The following is a 21,587-nucleotide window of genomic DNA, read 5'->3' on the forward strand; positions in this document are numbered from 1 at the left end:
GAAAACAGGAAACCAGTCTACATGATGAGGCAACAATGGCTGCTCTATGCGACGATACCCTTGTTACCTAAATTGGTAGATAGTATTACCATTACAGCTTGCCCTTGATGTCTCGTTTCCTCATCGCTTGTGCGGATCTCAAGAGGGCATACAAGCTCTGCAATCTCGGCATCTCAACACCTCTGGCCCTTGCGATTCTCACGGGGTTGCCCAAGATCACCTCGAGCTCCAGCGGCTTGCCAGCTTCCCAGTCCAGCAACATACTCGGCCTGGCACCCTTATTGCGCGCCGTACTCTCGATGATCTTCTCCGGTTTGGCCATACTATCCGGAAAAGGTCGACCCAAGATCTTTGGCACAGCATCGCGGATCTCGTGCATCACGCCTGATAGATGTCGCTGCAGTTCGTCGTCTGCGACCATGTCCGCGTTACCGCGACCTCCGGAGAGGACGGCTGAGGGGTTCATAGCTGCGTTGATACAGAGCTTGTGCCATCGCACGGTCTGAAGACCGACTTCATCATGAGGATCCACGTCTTTGATACCGCCTAGGTCTGACCACCAACGGTTCAGCGCCTCAGTTGACTCTGTTCCGCGGCGACCTAGCTCCGAGTCTTGCGAGGCCAGGCCATCTGTGTAAGGCCCAATACTGATCCGTGTCCAGCGGTTCTGGCGAATTGTACCTGGAGAGATCTGCTCTGCGCTGATAACTGTAACAGCACTGACGATGGGGTTGTTAGGGAATCGTTTCCTGAAGGGCTCCTCCACACCGACACCGTTCTGGATGAGAACGATGCAAGACTTTGGACCGACCAGAGGCTCAATTATCGAAGAGTCATCGCTGATATCTGGAAGAGCTTTCGTTGTCACAAAGATATAATGCCAGTCTCGCTTTGCGCCTGATGAGCTGGCAGCGGCAGCGGCATCAATAGATGGGAATGCCGCGTCTGGATTGAAAGTGTAGTCGCCGAAGCTTCGCGTTTGAAGCTTCACGCCATCCTTCTGAATAGCGGCATAGTTTGAGCGCGCTACGAGAGAAACATGGATGTTTTGCGATGGCTATTACGATGGTTAGTTGAAGTGCGCTACTCATGCGATAAGGAGACGTTACGTGATGGAGTCGCGAAGCATAGAAACAACCGACGGCGCCAGCGCCAATGAAGATAATATCAACACGACTACAGATGGGTTATCATGTTAGTACTGTATTGTGGAAAAGACATATACGCGATTGGACGGATGGCCTCTTCTTACCTGTTGTCTGCCATGATGACGATGTATGTTTACCTTGAGGCTTTCTTTACGTTATTGGTGGAGTAACGAATGAATCGGGGTTTTACTGCAATCGTGATACAGCTAATTTGGGTATCTGTACTTCAGTAATAGTGGTGCTGCAGAGTCAAGTCGAGTCAAGTCTGGTTTCTTCGATACGAGTATACAAAGTCAGGGAGTTACAGGAGAGTCTTCCTCTGACAACCAACCCCTCCACTTTTGCCTTTGCCACGGCACCGAGGTCCATGCCGTAACAGTAAAGTAACGTAACGGGAGGCTGGAATTGGAAACTGGAAACTGGGGATGCTGGAGCACACCATCGATACCCAGGCCAGCCAAGCTTATGGTATCTTGTTATTTTTATGGATTTATTTCAGTACGAACACCGTATGAACCGTAGAGCTTTCCCGATCAGTCATTTCAGTAATCCACAATAGAAAGTCCGTCTGCTTGGCCCTTTACGTCGGGCGATCGGCCATATGTAACTGCCTGCAGTACTGTAGCTGTCATAATAGCAGCAGCTTTATTCGTTCGTCTCTAGGTAATTCGGTTGGGTATCAAGCATCAGCATCAGCAGCAACCATCTCATCAATTGGCCGATCGACCACCACCTGCTGTATCCGTATACGGCTCTTCATCGGACTCAGCCGTGGTTTCTCACATCACAGCATCCATTCTTGTGAGACGTAGATTGACCCAAACAGATGCACTGCATGAAGAGAAAGTCACACTCCCCCATCTGACAGTTTCGCATTAGACTCCCAGTCCTCGCTCCGATACACCGTTTTACGCGACGGAAGAGGGAAAGCAAATAGTCTCGATTTAGCCCGTATACTTCCTTATGCCGTCAGCAGGGCATGTTCAAACAAGGCAAGTCATCACTGGAAAATAGGTATCCGTAATCAATCAATCGTTAAATCAACGGGAGCTATGCCTATACAACCCCCAATCTTCCAATCGGTCACGCCGTTCGCCCGGCTCGGAACACCCCGCCGATCGTTGATCATCAGGTTTGGGTTGTCGCTTTGGCTTTGGCGGGTGAGATTTCACGTTCGACAAATACTTGAACCCTTTGCATGGCCTGGACCAACGGCCTTGATCACTAAATCCCACGCGACTGAAGCCACGTCGACGATGCAGGGAATGGAAGCATCGCAGGGCAAGCCAAGCTCTGGTGACCCAGGCCGGCTAGCCAATCTATCAACTGCCGGTTGAAGAAATATCCAATAGCTGCAAATTGACGGGGCATAGCAGCATAGCATAGGCATAGCGTGCCACTGCCGTCGTAAACTACCGGTCGTATATCGACTTCATATGATCATAATACAAGCTACAAAGATACTAGTTAATTGGGATTGGTATGTGCCTACAGCTGATTCCCGGCCTCTCAAAGAGATCAAGACGACTTCTAAAAGCCGGGTGCCCAGCAACGAGTTCAGATTTATCTATGCCAGAGCAAAAACATCCAGGTCTATGGAGAGCAGACACTGAATGCCGATTACCACGCCGAGAAGAATCTCAACGCGGTGACTGGCAAAACATCACATCACGCGAAAGCTGTTCAAAGGTTGGTTAGTATCATATAATAGCAAGGGTGTGCATAGCACTTGATCTATAGCTGAAGATCCTGTGAAATGATGCATCAAGCTTCGCACCAACACGCGATTTGCGTATTGAAGCTCTGTCGCCCAGCCCTGCCAGAAAGGGTCTACCGTAGGGGCACACTCGACTCAGAATGCACCTGACACAACGGTAGCGGCAGCGGCCGCTTCCCAGACATACAAGACAATACTTGACCCGACGCCAAAACCATGACGCAACGAAGGAATCGAGCTTGCTAGGTATTGTAAAGCCATGTATGTGAGGGTTGCAGTAGCTGTCGGGGATCAGCGATGCTGATGGATGGTAGAGTATCTCGTGGCGTGCCCAGCGAGATGGAAGGGTATGTATGGTAAGAAAAGATATGGTGGTAGGCAACCCAGGTTTTTGTGTGGTTGCGAAGGTAAAAGTTTTCTGCCTGTCAAAGATATGCTCGAGTTTTGATTTTGCAATTTGGCAAAGTCAGCGCGTGGGGGTATTTTGATTGCCCGGCCGCCGATCGGCCAATCATCATCAGCTGTGGCTTGGACCTAAGCATGGCCAATAGACGCTCCAATCCAAAGCAAGGCGCCGCACTTGAACCAATCAGAAGACGGCGCATTCGACTTGCCTTTTACGGTCACGATGGAACGGTCCAGCGGCCCCAGTCATCCATGGCTTCATGGTCGACTGCATTGCAACTCTCCATACCCATGGATATGGATAGCCAGTAATACCTTCTGCTACTTGAAGATATATGGGCCTTGGTGAAAAGCCGGCCCGTTTCGAGGTTCCTTTCCTTTCCTTTCACTCTTGCCCACCAACAACCGCGGCTTGCCATGATATACCGAGAGCCATCGATCACAATCGTGCCTGTGATGTGCTGTCAGCTGTCTGTGCCTGATGGGACAGACGAGGCTGTGACAACACAGTTACATAATGTCATATGTACGCAACTTGTCTTGTCTTGTCTTGTCTTTTGTAAAAAAAATTGCAAGCATGTGCATGCCCATTTCGATCCATTCCATTCTTGACTTGGTTGGTGTCTCCTGGCGCTTAACCCGTTCAAAACTATCGTCAACTTAGGGCTCGTGTTTCGTTTCATTTCGCACCGAGCCTCATAATGTCAGTTGGTGGAAATTGACCCCGAGTCTAACAAGCAAAAGGCTTTATCCGTAGAGGCTCAAGAGACACCTGACCGGGGCGACCCTCACCCTCTGCTTGCGCTGACCTGAGACGAGGAGATTGGCTATGGATCGAAGCAGATGCGGCTAAAGAGAAGCGCCATCGCAAATGTCGACGTGCAGATGGAGTCCAAGACTCATTAGGAATCGCGTGTGCAGACCTACCGATGAACGGCGCAGATGAGCCCCATCACCAACAAAACACAAAATGTAATAGACTGACTGTCAGAATTGTCCGTGCTATTAGTGAACACGGCTCGGTCAACAAATACCTATGTCGGTATCTTATAGGCGAATTGTTAAGTGGAAGCGAAACTTCATTTGCCAAATGACAATCGGTCGGCCAAGGTCTCTGACGCAGATCAGCAGCATTTGGCCAAATGCCATATGCTACGTGGTAATTATCATGGACCGATCATTTAACTCCACTCCGAACATGGGGAAGAAACTTACCTAAAAAGCACAGATCTTATTAGAAAAGCCGAGGATTGAAACCGCAGGGTCCATGATGGGATGGATACCCTCGAGTACTGTAGCAACCTGTGCGTAGCGACCAACAATTGCATTCAACAGAGGATTTTGCTGAATATGCACGAGCTGGCACATCCGCTAGTTTTGCTGCGAGCAATGAGAGACCACCTTGACAGGCTGGTCCAAGCTCCCTACATTGTACTACCACGACGCAGGGGCGCAGGCTTCTAGAAAAGCTGCTGGAACTCACAGCAGCAGATCAAGGGTCGGGGTGTGTGCGAGGCAAAGAGACAGCCCGAAATCCTGTTTGGGGGAATTCACTGTGGTGCCAAGAACCAATCATGTCGATATATAAAGATGCGGGATGGTGGGGGCAGAGCTTGGGGCCCCGATGGGATGTCTGGAGTTTTAGACAAGCCCAGACAAGGATTCCGGTCCGTTTTCGAGTAACTTGGGGAACGGTGCAAGCCCGAGATATCCAGCACTGTCCTGACTAGTCATGACATGACATGGCATGGCTGAGGTCGGTTTCTCATGTTGATCAGTGCTAAGTGTGACTGTAAGAGTGAATGGCTGATTGTTGTTTCAAACTGCCATATCTTCCAATTGCAGATTGACAGCAAGCCTGTTTCCATCAGTTAGCCTGTGACTGATAATGGCGGTGTCTGTGCAACCAGGTAAAACCTGGAGGCTTGTGGGTTCCTCTACTGCATCGCACCTCTTGTTTGGCGACTAAAGAGCCGAAGTCACACAGCTGCGAAATATCAAGTTTGAAGAAAATCCAGAAATGGTCCTCACCTTGACAGCTTCATGAAACGATTGGTATCAGGCATTTTGAACAAGAACTACGTGTTGGTAGAATGCCGATCTATAGTGGACCAAAAGGCTGTATTTGATTCCGCTTACATTCAATAGTAGGTGTATATCACGAACAATGAGACTCAAGCTTCCATGGCCGCATTTCTCAATATGTAATCATGATGCTCAGGATGTTGTCAGCTGAATCAACTATCCCTGCTTGGTCACTGCTGTTCTCCATACCTGCAATTAAGCAAGTCACAAGTGACATTGACAGATGCAAGTAAGAAGCAGGCAGGTGTGGTACAGACCCTGCGTGAGCCTCTTGGAGTGGACACATACAGGTAAGGGTCTGCCAGAATGCAGAATGGACCTCCAAGTCAGACCTCCAATCGAACACTACGACAGAGGTCATCATGACCGGTACCTGCGTGGAGTCCCTGACATTGCATTTGTTGCGGTCAAGCAATGACTCTTCTTTTCATCTCTCATCTTGAAAATAAGTTTGATACCCCATACACGTGGGCGGACGGCGTGGAGATCATAGATCTATCTCCCTAGGCGGTCTGATAGATAACTTCCGAAGCTTGCTCGGTATCCCACTCCAGCGCGGCTGTCGCTTTTGGCGGCTCCAGAATTTCTTTTGATGTTAATTTAGCAACCAGGTTGCGGGGCCAGAGCTGTCATTTCCTGTTCTGGTCCTTGTAATGAAGGATTTGATTCATCCGCTCTTGGTATCTCCGGCGGAAAAGGAAGCGAAGGGCAAAAAAAGGACAATGATTTGCCGTCACATGACACTACTGTGAGCGAGATGATCGGTATAGTCTAGCTTCTGTTGTAATTCGCTTGTGAATAACGACTGGTGTCCATATGCTCAGTATGTATCAAGCCATTTGTGGTCATAGTTGGCAGTGATGCTCTCTATACATATAAGTCAGCAGGTACGTAGCCAAGACGACAGCACTACAGCGAAACCAGCCAACGCAGTGATAGCATAATGGATCCCTTCCATTACTATCAATGATTCGGTCGGTGCTGTCTTGACTAGGTCACGGCGTTTGTGTCTTGTTTGCCATGACCGGCAATAAACATCTGCCATGGAGTGCAAAGGAACATCACGACTAAGAGACTGGTGGTGAAAAGAACCGGGGCTCAGCCGACTGCATTGTGTTCGTAAGTAGCCAACAATAAAAGGCAACGCCTATGGCAAGCTGACCACAGCCACGGGCCGGAGAAAGCAATAAAAGTCATTCAACCCATAAATATTCGACGATTATGAGTCGTCATTGTGTATAAGCCATCTCAATTTGCAAAGGCAAGCTCCCGGCACCCGCTCGCCCGCACTTTCCCGTCGGGATCCGTGCATCGCGGGGGAAGTTGGGGAAATGCTGTCAACTGAACTGCAGGATGCGCATGTCACAAGCACACAGCTAAGACGCAAGTCTGCCGCACCTCGGAGTGTATCCGTTTCTATGGATTCCGTACGGAACGAATCGAACCCGACAGGATTGGACGCGCCACCGGGCGGAGACGGATGTTGTGTAATGCTGATGATGCGGAAAAGTCGACAATGCCAGTGGATGAACGGAGCATGTCTCAGCCACCCGTCCAGCTCACGCTGAAGCACTGCAGAATGTCTGCAGTCGCTGCCCTGGGTAATAAAGCATATAGTCTATCGACTTTGCAGTTATTCACCGTCGGCCACGATATCCGTCTGGGCTTGAAATGAACGACGAAGCACCGTATAGTCCCCGAAAGATTATTCCGAGATAGGCAGTCCGACAGGGAAATAAGAGGCAAGGCTACGAATAGCATCGGCGAATCTCTAGAGCCAAGACTATTCAGTCTGTCAGACCCAATACCTACCCCTGGATCAGCGGTCTGCACACAAGTGCGTTTGTCATGGTAGCACGGTCGGTGCTTAATTTGGCTTGGGGCACCCTGGACCAATGATTTGCAGGGTCCACGAGGGTCTTGGAAAGTTATCCTGAGACAATGCAGCTTGTTGGTCAATCTTCTCTGTCTGCATACGCCTTCTCGAAATTCCACAGCACGCACAAAAGAAAGCCCAGCGGCTATACATAGCCCGGTATGCCTGTAGTGGAATAGGTGCAAGTGAATAAGCTGGGGCGCTGGGGCTTTGTGGATTAAAAGATCCGGGATATCTGGGCATAGAGAGCTTCTGACAGTCTGGGCCTTGATCAGAAGGCGTCGCGTGAACTCTAGACAAGGGGCATCAGGTATGATGATGCTGTTGCCTGCGCGAGAATGGAGTCAGCAATATTCGAGTGGAAAGCGATGTACATGTACCAAGCAGCAAATGAAGGAACAATAAATGAGTACGGAGAAGCGGGAATATGCCCTGTGCACAATGAGCTCCGTGTAATTATGTGCTTGTTTGAACAAGAACAAGATGTACATACGGCAAGTCGCTGATCGGTAATTCAGCCGGCCAATTCAGGACTGTATGCGCGTCTCCGATGGAAGTCTCTAGACGGTAGAAGCAGAGCCGCGGCGTTACTGTTTCTGCCAAGCATTTAGTCAAGACACATCAAGAATCATTCACCAGAATTCGTAAATCTAAGACAAATTTGTGGATGTACGCGAACATCAAGCGCGCCCTATCAGAAGAGTTTGAGTAGTTTGATGCAGGAGGATGTTGATAGGTGGAGCTGCAGCAGTTCAAAGTGCAGTGCAATCACTCAGCCTGATCTAAGACGGTGCTTGCGTACAGTGTGACACTGTACATCGCAGCGGCACAGACAGGAGAAGCCTTGCCTTGCATTTCACATCCGTTGTGCTTCCATTCTTTATGGAGATTGTACGGGTAATAACGAGATGAACTAATTGTTACCTGATATAGTTACCGTTTAGACGAAATCGTTACCTCATCAATCTACCCATCTTACCTGACAATTATCTACTGTATTAATACCAGAAACCTACCAACAAAAGCAAGCATTGCGGGTTCCCGAGCAGATACCGACCCCCAGGCTATTACTGTACTATACTGTTACTACAGTGCACTCATGCACGACTCAACCTGATGGATGGATCGTCCCGAAGATGCTCCGCCGATAAGGTAATGCATGTATGTACGTAAAACTTTTCTTTTTTCGTTTTGATGACCTTCCATCAATCTATCAGACTAGCCGAGTTCAATCGTACCCGTTGAAGCTTGAGTCCAGCCAATAGTTGTAAACCTTGTCGTACTGTACTGCACTTGGTTGCTTGCCTGACTGTCCTGCCGCGATCCTCACTGACGAATGCTAACTGCTTGCCCTACCCCCAGTCTAAAAACCCCAGCCAACGGCCACTAGACGAGACGGACGGCCTGTGTGAGATACAGCAGATGTCAGTCAGTTTGTGTAGGCCTAGGGACGGTACCGTCTTACCAGGTACAGAACAAGGCATGGTGTGCACACGACGATACCTGCACGAGAGGTTCCCAAGACACAGCCGATACCCGGCTGCATAAGGCGCCATCTAGCCGTCAGATTTGGAGGCCGAGTTGCAGCAGAAGTGGACTGAAGAGAAACACGGTAATGCTACCGTCGTGTCGAGGGTTATGACCGATCACCATCCTTACGCATTTGTTGGCTGGCTCCGTGACTCTGTTGCACTGCTCACAACTTGACTCGAGCAAGACGGTACAGTACAAAATAGAATACATACCTTGACGTGAAAACATAATACCTGATCAAGGAGTTGTGGCTGATTCTGATCCCGAATGTTGGGACCAGGATACCAAGTCAAACCAGTCAGCGTCGCTGCATGGCCCCGAATTCTCCCATAAAGTTAAACATGGATATTCTGATCGTCCCTCCGTCCCGTTATGCCAGTCAACCTAATTTACCCGCAGTCGGTCACTAATGTTTTACGGTAGGCAATCCCGAAAGAAGCAACCCTTTCAGACCAAGATTATGTGACCTTTTCCAGTTGCCGATATCGAATTGATGCTGCTATTTTCTGCATTGTTGAAGGAGGCAGGTACGGTGGACTAGAGTGTCAGTAGGTACCTGCCTTAGAGAGGACACATTTTTAGTCTGGCACCTTCCTTCCTCCTCCCGTACTAATCCATGTGTAAAACGGATTCTATGCTATGGCGATACGATGTTATGCGATGCGATGCGATGCGTGCGGCTCCTCCTTCTCACTTTGTGCCCTCCGCGCTCCTCCACTGTAATCTGCCTCGCACCAATCTTCCCCATTCATCGTGATCCATCCACTGCGGACAAATCCCACAGGCCCACAATCCCCCCCAAGCTCGCTCACTCGACCTAAATTACCCATAACTAAATTGTCATGACAATCAATCAACCGGCCATGCGAGCGTATCAAGTTCCATCCTTTTTTACAGTGCACAACCGAGTACTGTCGATCTGAAAGTAAATATACTGTACTGTACAATACAGAAAGCTGCACCTCTCTAACCCCCAATCATACAGGAACTGGTGCCCAGCCAACTTTGTATCACAACTGAACCCTTGAGAGCAACAGCAAGAAAGACGCTATCCCGTACTCGGTCTCAATCCCACTCTTCACTAACCATGCCACGGGCCACGGAGGGTGACGATGCCCTCTCAAGCTCGTCATGGTCGCTTCAGAACCCTTGTCCCCCATCCTAGCCCACGCTTCCACCCCGGTGCCCCAGCCCGGTCACCTTGCTGCTTGCGCCATCGTCCCACACTGTACAGCCGAGTATCCTCGATCGCGCCCGTGTCCGCGACCTCCCTCCACGCCAGGCCCGGTCTTGCACTGTTGCTGAGTTATTGAGGACAAATCTACAAGGATACTGGACCATGGGGCCTGGGGTCCGTAGGCACAGAATAGAACAAGCGAGCGGGCAGGCAGGCGGCGGCGGAATTAACCAGCGAGAAAGCAAGAATTCGATTCGACATGGGCGGGAATCTATTCGGCACGACTTGAGGATCAAGGGATCATGACCGAGCAAGGGACCAAAGGGTCGAAGTGCTCTGCTGCCACTTACAAACATATCACATTGTGATGGGTGCTATGCTCTGCGCACCACGCCTCGGTGCTGCTGCTCCTGCTGATGGTGCTGATGTCCTCCGTCATTGTCTCCTGTTGTATTGAGAGGCATAAGAGAAGCCCTCCTCCTTGGATCTTCTCTTTGTCTTTCACTTCTACTTCTCTCTCCCGTCTTCTGAACATAGCACCCGCTCTGTTTTTCAGTGTGTTCCTCAGGGAGCGCGCTTCGTAGTGCGGTGTGCTCTCTTTTTCATCCTCTTCACAGTTGGTGTCGGCCGCCGACGTCACCAAAGCTACAGTACCAGGTCCGACGAACAACACAACGCAAAACGAGAACGCTCCGACCATCCGGGCCGACATCTCCACCTACAACGTCTCCAGCAAGGCGGCTTGGCTTGGCCTTGGTTGTCGATGTCGTTGTCTTGTCTTAGCTGGCTCTGTAGCTGAAGGCGCCAAACCCGCTTGTGCACCAGGAGAAACCCCGGTCCTGCCGCCGACCTCGTCCGCCCATCCATTTCAGGTATTCCTGCGGCGCACTCCCTCTGGCCCTCCCTCCCCACACCCACCCAACCACATCTATCGCACACCCAGGGCCCAGGGTTACAGTAGCGAGCGATCCAACCCGGCCACAAGCTAGGTCTAGGTACCGTACAGTTCAAGAGGAGACCCCAAGACACCCCAAGGGAAAATTTACCCACCCACCGGTCGGTAGCATCTCCACTCCTGTTCCTCTTTCTCATCAATTGGCTTTGACAACTTGCCCTCGAAAACTTTTATTGTCCTCTACTCCCTCGTTCCTTGACTGGATTCATTTTCCAGCCTCTTCCAGCTCTGCTCAAGCTCCTCCGCGATATGTTCCTGTAGCTGTTCGCTTTACCAAAGCTCTTTCGGCCCATTTTCCCCAACTTCAAGTCCACTTGATTTAGCGTGGAAGTGCTTTTGCGGGACACTTACACACAAGCCTTTCGACATCGGTGCCGATAGAAACCCACCATATTCTCCCTCCACCTTGTCCGAACCAAGCATATTCGACTGGAAATTGATCACTTTGAGACCTACATACCAGGCTTTGACCAAAAATCAACTCTTGTCGCCATAGACCAATTCGCCTTCTAGCTCTCGAGTCGACTGCATCTTAGCCAGTCAACACCCCGCCAAAATGATAATTGATGGAGAAAAGTATGCTTGCGAGGCCTGCGTTCGCGGCCATCGCGTGAGCAATTGTCAACATTCTGGTTAGTCTATACTCTATTATCAACGTCTGAGTTCTTGTATAGTCGAACGTCTACTTACCATATGCATTTCTTAGACCGTCCTCTTCAACATATCAACAAGAAGGGTCGACCAGTTTCTCAATGCGCCCACTGTCGCGCCATGCGCAAGTCTCGTTCTGCCCATGTCAAATGTGACTGCGGCGAAAAGACGAGCAAATGTGCCCATTTGCAGCCAACTGTCGAAGGGCACACTGGTAAGCTTCCTCTTACTTCGAGCTGTCACAGACCTCGAAGTGTTCGACAAAAGTCCCATTTTCTAAAACTTTCGCAGAGACATGCTGCTGCAACCATGGTGGCCACTGCAGTTGCTCGCACAAGACCGAGCCTGCTCTTGACACCGTTCCCGAGTCTGACTCGGAGCGCGAGTCCTTGACCATGAGCATCACTGGCCGTCCAAAGCCTCCTGGTCGACGACGACGAGCCAACACAGTTCACTCAGATGGTGTTCTGACTTTCGACCAGCATGGTAACCACAAGCCTGCTCACCGAAGTGCCCGAGCTTCGCAAAAATGTGGCCCATACCAGCTCAACAGGGTGAACTCGGCTCATAGCACTACCAGTCTAGGCGCCGACAGCATGCTCCAGAAGAGCTCGCGGGAACCTCCTAGTAGCCGAGCACGCGCTGCTACCAACCGAGAACGCCGAGTCAAGTCGGAAACCACTTCACCACTTATGACCGGTGCTAGCAGTTTCCAAAATCTGAACGCCAATCTTCCTCCTCTGGACCTGTCGGGCATCGAGTATCCTCCTTATATGGCCAATAGCACGACGTTCGATCTATTCGGTTCTGGTTTCAACTCTGAGACAGAGGCTCCTATGTACAGCGCCGGCCTCAGCGCTGCTTCAGTCGACTGGAGCCATTACGACCTTGCCGAGATGAAGGGCGATACCTTCACGCCATCAAGCTATAGTCAGGCTGGCACTCAAAGCTTCAATGGTCTCTTCGACTTTGGCAGCGGCTCAGAGCACTTGCCCCACCTTGCCAATACTACATCGACTTCGGGAGAGGTTTCCGAGGTAGAGGACTTCCTTCCTGGGGGAGATGATGAGATCCATGGCCTAGATGGATTCAGCCGCGGTGACAGCTTTATCCGACAGAACGGCAATGTTATGGCTAACTCCGCCGACCTCACCACCATTGATTACGATAGCTTCTACAAGGGAGCTGATGCTGGCCCTATGGCTGGAGCCGGTCTTTCAATGGTTGAGGATGACCCTGCCTTCTGGATGCCCAACTACAACGAAGGCATCGCGACAATGGACGAGAGCCCCGACCCTCTCGGCCCTGCTTCCATGCCCGGCTTTTGGGGTATGTGAAGATTGATTGAGGTTTCGAATATCCTGGCGTACATAATACCCATCAGTTTTTTATTTTCAAGTCATTAGGGCGACGCACCGGTAGGCGTTGGAAAATACCATACGGGATGAGGCCATGAGAGATATGGCTTCTTCTTTTCTTTTACTTATTTTGCGCAAACAGCGGCAACATATACGTTTCATGTAGAGCGGACTTCCGCTCACCACCATTCGAAAAAGGACGCCGTTGTATGACGTCTGAATTTCCGATGGTGATGATGATGATGACAAGACGACATTTTCATCCAAAAGGTAGACGGTTTGGGAATCTTGATGAGCATGAATTTTCCTACTATCAACTGGGAGGAATAGGAGATATAGAACAGGCGCAGGTGGTTTTTATTTTTGAATTATACAAGACTACGGTGCAGAAGTGCACATGCATGTGTCGGCATTCAAGCAAAGAAGAGCAGTGCAAGTGGTTTGGTGAATTAGCTTCTTGGAAGAGTTGTGACCAGGACAAAATCGAGCTGGAAGCAACACATGCAGGAACATGACAACAAGCCAGGGCAAGACGTCCCACTATCTCGCATGTTCTGTCAGTTGTACATGGTTTTATCTGCAAGACAGTTTGCATATCAATCGATGGGAACAGGACGAAGGTTCAGCTTCTATACTTGATTATCAGGCATCCATGTTGTGTCTGTTGATTCAATCGTTCCGCTCGTGCCTTTATCTGGCTCGATGTTTCCTGCTCCTGGCATCACATCACACCGTGTACGAAAAAGAGTACTCGGCGAGGATCTGTTACAACGCAATAATAAACTTCATGATTGAGGACCAAGACCAGCCGAGTCAAGGTCCATGAGCCAACACCACCAAATAACTGTTCCTTCCATTCACGGGTGATCATGATCATGTTGACGGGGACTTGAGAATAGCTGACACGACTTTGCTGTGAATCTCGGCGGTATCAGCTGTTATTCCTTCAAGGCAGCCGCACACGGATCTCATAGCAGCACGTCGTCGGACACCCGGAGATGAGATGGGTTGACTTGTCGAGGTATAGGTGTGATGAGATTCTTGACAAACACATATTCTCTGTGGTTCGATGCTCATCCAACGACAACGGCAATTACCTGAGCATGGGTTTAGAAACGTTCAGCGTTTCTATCATATTAACATTACACTATAGGTAGTGCCAAAAAGCAGCGCTTGCTAATGGATACTTTTCCCCCGTCTTTTAGACCCCGTACTCACCCTAGTCGTCCCCCAGCCGGGGATCCTTGGGGTCATGGAGAAAGAAGATGTAACGCCAGATGACATGATCGACTACAGTCATATACATAGATCCGACAAGTTCTCGTACTATTATGTATTGAAGATTACTCCCACAAAGGGACATTGATTGTTGGTCTTGAAGAAAAGAGACAGGTCGTTTGAGCATCACAAAGGATGAGATGTCGTGGGCGGCCCCACCACGCCCAACGAAGATTCTTCAACGCCAATGCAGCCTATATTTGCTTTGTCTAGGCCCAGAGATGCATACAACCTTGTGTTTTGCTTCTGCGTTGTGCTGTGCATACAGTACAGTACGTCCAATGCTTTACGCTGGGCCGGGACCGGCATGAGAGCATCAGTTCAGTAATGCAGGGCCTGGCCTGGTCTATTTCTTGTCTAAAGTGCAGTAGGAGGGGGCGTACAGCAAGCATAGAAGGCTTCCATACGGCTTCTCAACACGGGCAGCCAGGTACGCGCACGTCGGTGTCTTGGGTGCTGGAACGACACTGGATGACGACTGACTACGCAGCTAGCTTCAGAGATTTAAAATCATCCAGCCATTCATTTGCACGGCTAAGCGGAGCCGTTCTATACTAATCGTGTAGCGGAGGCCATCGTCTTTAACTACCCTCTGACCGACAGATCAGATTCAGAGACAGATCCTGGCCCTAACTATCAGTCTACTGACAGTAGGCTAGTCGAGCTGAGAAGACTTTTAATTGATAAGGGCAAGTTACGTAAACTCGACGCCATTACTCGTCGGGTCCTTAGCATCTCCCGGTCCTCGGAGACAGAAGAGAAAGCGTCGATCAGGTACAGCTTGAAATACGCACGATTTGACTTTTCTCCCACTCACTAGCTTCAGTAACGGCATGAGCTTTGATTGACTGAACTAGATTATGACAGCAAAAGGGAAAACTCTGTTTGGAACCGTCTCTGCATGCGAAATGAATTGTCGGTTACAGGCCAGTTTGATAGGGTAAGAGAGTAACGACATCAGGGTTCTTTGATCCCAAATGAACATCTCCGTAACGTCTCAACAAAACTAGACGCCATCGTTCACAGTAGTCTACAAGCTTGGCGCTATAATTATTCGTCATTTCTCCATTTTCATCAACCCCGGTTTGATAAGTGTCAATCGGGGAATAAACATACTCGTCAATGCCAGAAGAATTGGTTCCACGAGCCTAAGAGACGACACAATTTGATCACTTTATACTAGGTTAGACCAGCCTTTACGCATCTTTACTTTAGAGCCTCGAAGACGAAATGATTTGGTTATTTTATGCTACTCAGACTAGCATATAGGCAGCTTTATTTTCCTGCCCTAAACCTTAGAGTATTATACACGGAGGTTGTCATCTCCAAAGGTCGTCCCTTCATTATGACCTTTTACGTCGCCATCTACCAAGGATATCCATCCCTACGCCATTTCCAGATAGCCCAAAGCCAATGACGGACCAAAAGCAATGTCATCGCCTCCCTCGTGGGCTGTGGCTAGGTCTGCCAAATGTTGAAGTCCTTGGCTTGCAGTCGATGCTTCCACAGATGAAGTAGGTCGCAGTTGCTCTGCGAGCTTTTCGCGGATAATGTCCCATATTGTAGCGGGTTTGTCCACGACATCCTTGATCAGCTGTGTCGCTTCTTCTCGCGACCGATCCATCTTGATTAGCTTTGCCAGAGATACGTAAACAAGTGAAACAAAGTGATTGACGAGCGGGCTACGCAGATAGTCGTTCGCGGAGAGAAGGTTGACGAGTTCCTTGGTAGCCCACAGTGTCTCTGATGATGTGGCTCCTGGCGTAAGCAGTATTATTATAAGCCTGCAGTGCCAGTATGCCATATGAACCATTGGATGCGATGCGGGCTCAATGTGCGCGGGCAAGTCTTCTCTATAGTTCTCGATGTAATCCGCGAGGATTTTTGCTGTGTGTTCCTCGGTTGTTGATGCTCCCGGTTGCAAGGTAAAAATGGCATGCCAGAGGCGATTGAGTAGCTTCGATAAACGAACAAGGTAGAAACACACTTCTCCTAGGATGTTCTCAAGACCAGGAGGAGCTACCACGCTGTTGTCTGAGATATAAGAGGGTCTTCCTGTACCAGTAGCATGCCAGCGATCTATCAGGATCAGTGACCACCACAATCGCGCACAAAGCGCATCATCTGAATCCGACTCTGTGATCGACTCTATGGGGGTAAACCTCCATAATCTCATCGAGCCTGCCAGAGCAACGGCGCGTGAAAGTGTGAAAGGCAGGGTTGCTGATGAACGCAAGTCGGCATCGATGGTGAGTAGCAACAGAGTTTGCAAATGAACGATGTTCACAGCAGTTGCAGCAGCATGCCCGTGCTGCTCCAATGCCGAAAGGAGCGAGTCGGCATGCTTGATGTCGCCATCGCCCGATCCTACAACAGCAGGAAGAGCATTCGCAAATGCATTCTGAAGGGACGTTGGGCATTGTGCGAGTAATTCCTGCATCCGCCCCTTTGTGCTAGGCAGTATCGGATAAACAGGCTGGAAGCTGGACAAATAACTGGGTAAAAATTATTAGCTACAGAACATTCAGATGGGTAACAGAAGGATTGTCCCACAAGACAAGAGACGAAATCCTTATGGTCAGATTAGGCTATCTCGTCTCTTATGTTCGTTGCGGCCAATTCTTCTGACACCCTGACAGTGAATCAGTGACTAACCTGTGCAGCATGCCTTCGTCGATGTCTACAGCTTCGTGGGCGTCAGGCATCGACACATCCATAGTGGCGACAGGCGGCTTGGAAGGTGAGATTTCGGGCTTGAGAGGTCCAGGATGTGGTGCTAATGAGCTGTTGTCATAAGATCCATATGTGGGTTCAGATGTGCCGGGTGAAGCTTGGATTCGATGAGGTTCGGAGCCCCATGGTGTCTGCCGGGAAGGTGTTGCAAAGTCATTTGTCGAGATACTGGAAAACGGTCGCTTGCGAGCAGAATCTTCACCTTGGCTCGGTCGCGGTCTATCTGTAACGAAAAGCCTATCAATGTCGTCTTGGCTGAGGCCTCCGTCCGATTCAAGCTTGTTCTCGATACTGTGGATACGATCTGCGAGCTCTTTGATGTATCTGCAATACATCAGTATACACGTTCATCAACCCATACACCATAGACATACCCTTTACTGGGACCTCGTTTCTGAGGTACACGGCTAAACAAACATCTTATGGATGACCTCGCACAACTGGAACACGGTGCATCGCCAGTATCGGACTGAGCATCGCACTTGATCTTCTTCCTGCGGCATTCATCACATGCTCTAGAGACCTTAGACCTCTTCCTAGGAGGAATACTGTTGTCGATAGGATACTGGGAAGACATAGATGGTCCGACCTGGACAGACATAGGATGCGATACCATTGGGTCGCTCGTGGGAGTGTCGTGTACATACGACGGTGTTTGCTGTTGATCAGGCTCCGGATGAGGCATGATGTTTCGCAAATTAGGGTCCTCGACATTCATATTGGGGTCTGTAGCAGGCATCATGGATGTCCCAGCTAGACCCTGGCCCAGCTGTGCTGCCAACTGAAGTTCTTCTAGGTTGGCGGGACGAGAAACGTGGTGTTGGATAGATTCTTGTTCCGGCTGCTGTAGTTCACTCTGGCCATGCTCCTGGACTTGTACATGTCGCACTTGTTCAGGGACTTGATGTTCGGGCTGCTCGTGGTGTTGCTCATGATGGGGCTCGACATGGTCATGATGCCCCTCTTGGTGTTCTTGAACACCCTCTCGACCGCCAGTGTTGTAAAAAGGACCAGATTCCAACGCCTCAGCTCCTGGGGAGGGATACGTGACGTTGGAGCCGTCGGCTTCGGGCTCCATTTTTGTGCTCATGATTCCAGCCACCTGGACATGTACAGTAGAGTTGTTCGGCACTTGCGGGGTATTAAATCGTCACTCAAAATGGCAGTATGGGCCTAGTGATGAGAAATTATTGCAGTACTTCAATAATTGTAATGTTGATACGCGATATAAGCGCGTTCTGCCAGAATGAGCAGTGCGCGACGCGCAACGATGTCACTGGACGAAGAAGGCATTGTTAGCAACAGTTCGACGCGATCATGACGAAGTCTACACGAAAAGTGAAGTTTGGCACTGGCGCAACGACGAGAATGCGCTCGTGCTGTGAATTGGGAAAGCTATATCTTGGTCATGACGACTTACACGACTCTTGTTCCAGCTGGGATCTCGGAGCTGAATAAATGCGATACAACGCCTCGACGGAAGAGGAAGAACTCGGCCCCGATGACTTGCGAATAGGCGGCTTTGTGTGGGTGTGTTTTTGGCAAGATCACGGAGAAGGAAGAATTTTTCGGAGGGGGAAATGCTCGGGCTGTGGCTACAGGTGATTAGTCAGCTACCCTAGAGTTATCGTCGAAAGTTTGACGATAAGCTTTCAGAATTTAATACCAATCTTGGTTACAGGTCAAATGGATCTGTTTATTTTATTTTATTGAATCTGTGAGTCTAACTAAAGACTACGTGGCTTTGTTTTGCTACCTACCATAGGCGTTCGTCATGTCGTCATGTACCTATTGTTGGTGATGCTTTCCTTATGATCTCCAACCTTCCAAGTAGACGGGCGTCAAAGTGCTACAACAGTTGGCCTCCGGGAGCATAAGAGATGAAATAATCCAGCCATATGCCAGCTTAGAACAGCACCTGGGCTACTTTACTTTGACGCCCTAAGCCTTAGAGAACAATTCTTCATTACCCACCTGGGCCGCCAAATAAATGGTTACCTGCTTTTTGCAGAATGATAAGGTAACACGCACGAAAAAGGTAACGGGCATACATACGCTGAAAACATACTTTGGAAATCACTTGGTCATCTGGCTACTGAAGAAGCCAAGTAGACGTGCCACGTAGGTCCAAGAAGCGGCTTCAAGCAAAGCTGGCAAACCAATAACTTGCATATGTAGTTCAACGGCTAAGCTTCCAAGGTTGGAACATGAAATAGCAAGGGTTCTTTCTATAGGGTTGCTGCGCCGTTATTATACAGCAAACCAGTCCTGTTTAGACGGAACAATGCCCCCTTTCATTATGTTTGTTTCGACGTAGATGCACCCCTTTATCTTGATTGCATAGAAACAAGGTAAATGAAATAGAATGCAACTTCAAGATTGAAGTCGTCCAACGTCCAATCACACGAGATTGAACACCCCTGACACGTGCAAGTTGGGGGTCAGATCAATATCGAACTGCCTAGATTTGTCTAGCTGACAGCAATATCTCCTGCATGCGCGAGAACCGCGGGATCGTCATTGAAGAACGGCCTCAATGACAGGAATAGCAACCATATGACCAGATCTGCAGACGAGGTTAAAGATTGAAGACGGTAGGAGGTGGTCCAGGTGAAACATCGTACCACACAAGGGCTGGGGGAAAAGCGCAATTTCCGGCATATGAGTTGAAGGTTGGATGATGACATTGGTTTCCAGAACCAAATACCTAATAGCCGTGTTTGTCACTCAAGCCTCAGCCTCAGCCCTATTCATAGTTGGATTCGTCTGATCGGACAGAGGGAGGAATCGTTTGTGACATTGCCAGCGTGTATCGCAGCTAACCGGAACTTCAAAACCGGATTGGAAGCATGGGCTGGCATAAAGCTTGTAATCTCCTTTACGACTTGAGGTCGAATGCCTCAATGTATCCCTATTCCATCTTGACTTCTCAATACTCGGTGTGTGATCATTAATCACCCCGACTGTATCATTTCCCTGGGTTTACATTCCTTTGTCTGAGAGCCTGGAGTAACGGTCAACCTATTCAATCTCTTTTCCTAGTTTAATGCGACATGTGTCGATCACTTTTATGCATCAAAACATCCCTGTCCTTGCTCAAGGGCAGTTGTAATTAATCTCTGTAAGGATATATCTGGGGAAGAACGCAAGTCCTTGACCTGAGAATTAACTACCTAAGGCCTTACACACTATATCATTCTGACTTTCATCCTCAACGTCAAGCTTTTCTGTAGTGTTCTTCTCGGGATTGTAGACCCTGTCATCAAGACGGCAGACGGGACCTCGACTGTCTCAAGCCCCTGGCAGGTGGCGCCTCGGTGGAAGGATGGACGTTTCCCGCAGCGGAGGCTAGCGGGTAATATGTGACTAGCTCAGGTAGTCGCTCCAGGGGGTATTCAGGAGGGTCTCGCTCAATTGCGAATGGAAGTAAAGTCAGCCTCTGGGCAAATGGAGAAACTGCCAACCTTACGTATTCATGTTTGCTTCTGTTGGTCCGAGTCTCAAGAGGCAACGCTCAAGTAGCCAATGGGATAATACAGAGCAGTCTGACAACTTGTAGAAAAAGTGACAATTGATACTAGAGCGTACAGTCACCTATGGCTGATGGGGTGATGCGACACTACAGAGTGTTTTGCTTTTTGTTCCTTCGACCGTTATCATATTTGACAACTGAATTGTTGAAGAAATAACGGACGACTTCGGTCATACTGACTGTTCTAGAACTTGGGTAAGGATTTGCTGTGCTGAGCCAAGATTTAATTGTCAAAGAGTCTGTACAATCACTATTGTCGTTGGCTGACCAAAATCTCCGGCATCAAAAAGTCCACTTACACGAGCGATTAAGCAATCAATAATCCAATACCATGTCACTTCAACTGTCCGAGTGAGGCCGGAGGCGTTCGACCTGTTCGCGAACCAGGGTTCTCAGAGTGGGTATTGGATGAGCGACAGAAAGTGATCCGGCAACTCCTAGTGGATCAGCTCAGACTCAATTCAGTGATCAGAACCTCAACAAGGAGTGAGTGCCATCAGAGCGCTGGAAACAGAATGTGGTTGCAGCGGGAAGCGGCAGTCATAGCGAGTGAATCCCTGAAGAAAGGGACCCGTGAACGGGTATGGAAGGGATATTTGGGTAGCTAAGAAAACGGATCTAATTTCCTTGACGATTCCAGAAGCTAGAAATCTCTCTCCAAGTCATGGGAGTGTTGAGTAATACATGGAAGTGGGCCTTATGAAGATCATTCGGCCGCAATCGCATCATACCAGCAAGCATAAACATTTAGCTGCTGTGGCATGTTCGCTCTCTCGGGCTTTCTCTCGATTAGCTTGCCTTTTAGTCGTCTTCTAACCTTCTTTTGAGCCACGTCCCTAATCTGCTCTATGCTTAGATTGTTGAAACGGCCCTAATTCTCCCTATACCCGCGCTGATTAAAAAGAGGATCCATAGTAGCTTACCATTACCTGGTACCTGTCGAATGTAGGCGATGTACAAGACAGGAGGTAGTACATACTACGTAGTACGTAGTATGTCAGGTATCCTTGTTCCTTGTCTACCTAACTCGTCTCACGAACGTGCAGTGCAAGCTTATTAGTCGACTCGGCGAGTTATCGAGACCGCAAAAGTCCCTTGCCCTGCCTTGTCTGGCTCCCTAAGGTTTTCGACTAAAACCT

At 49.3% G+C, this 21,587-nt stretch overlaps 4 protein-coding genes across 4 annotated transcripts; 1 reads left to right on the top strand and 3 right to left on the bottom strand.

Annotated features, from left to right (window-relative positions):
- Positions 1-91: 91 nt before the first annotated feature.
- Positions 92-1,266, bottom strand: B0J16DRAFT_384892 (ketopantoate reductase PanE/ApbA-domain-containing protein; the record flags this gene model as incomplete). The annotated part of the gene is made up of 3 exons (XM_046131464.1): positions 92-1,057; positions 1,110-1,176; positions 1,253-1,266. 3 exons carry the CDS (start codon positions 1,264-1,266, stop codon positions 92-94), a joined length of 1,047 nt encoding a protein of 348 aa, XP_045983477.1.
- Positions 1,267-9,734: 8,468 nt separating this feature from the next.
- B0J16DRAFT_372607 (uncharacterized protein) lies at positions 9,735-11,033 on the bottom strand (the record flags this gene model as incomplete). Its single annotated transcript, XM_046130477.1, has 4 exons — positions 9,735-10,059; positions 10,292-10,586; positions 10,664-10,932; positions 10,996-11,033. 4 exons carry the CDS (start codon positions 11,031-11,033, stop codon positions 9,894-9,896), a joined length of 768 nt encoding a protein of 255 aa, XP_045983478.1. The 3' UTR covers positions 9,735-9,893.
- A 210-nt stretch (positions 11,034-11,243) lies between these two features.
- B0J16DRAFT_142701 (uncharacterized protein) lies at positions 11,244-12,999 on the top strand. Its single transcript, XM_046121923.1, has 3 exons — positions 11,244-11,528; positions 11,603-11,761; positions 11,839-12,999. Exons 1-3 carry the CDS (start codon positions 11,453-11,455, stop codon positions 12,882-12,884), a joined length of 1,281 nt encoding a protein of 426 aa, XP_045983479.1. The 5' UTR covers positions 11,244-11,452; the 3' UTR covers positions 12,885-12,999.
- Positions 13,000-15,400: 2,401 nt separating this feature from the next.
- On the bottom strand, positions 15,401-16,202 carry B0J16DRAFT_342785 (uncharacterized protein). Its single transcript, XM_046127927.1, has one exon. The coding sequence runs from the start codon at positions 15,994-15,996 to the stop codon at positions 15,568-15,570; it is 429 nt and encodes a 142-aa protein (XP_045983480.1). The 5' UTR covers positions 15,997-16,202; the 3' UTR covers positions 15,401-15,567.
- Between the last annotated feature and the right edge of the window lie 5,385 nt (positions 16,203-21,587).

The sequence above is a fragment of the Fusarium flagelliforme genome (assembly GCF_020744385.1).
Source record: "Fusarium flagelliforme strain FIESC 12 MPI-CAGE-AA-0113 chromosome Unknown B0J16scaffold_4, whole genome shotgun sequence".
Lineage (NCBI taxonomy): Eukaryota > Fungi > Ascomycota > Sordariomycetes > Hypocreales > Nectriaceae > Fusarium > Fusarium flagelliforme.

Excerpts from the sequence above, each read along its gene's own strand:
- B0J16DRAFT_142701 (XM_046121923.1), top strand. The coding sequence starts at position 11,453 with ATGATAATTGATGGAGAAAAGTATGCTTGCGAGGCCTGCGTTCGCGGC. Across the intron at positions 11,529-11,602 it reads GAGCAATTGTCAACATTCTG|ACCGTCCTCTTCAACATATC; the intron begins GTTAGTCTATAC and ends TGCATTTCTTAG. Across the intron at positions 11,762-11,838 it reads AACTGTCGAAGGGCACACTG|AGACATGCTGCTGCAACCAT; the intron begins GTAAGCTTCCTC and ends AAACTTTCGCAG.
- B0J16DRAFT_342785 (XM_046127927.1), bottom strand. The coding sequence starts at position 15,996 with ATGGTTCATATGGCATACTGGCACTGCAGGCTTATAATAATACTGCTT.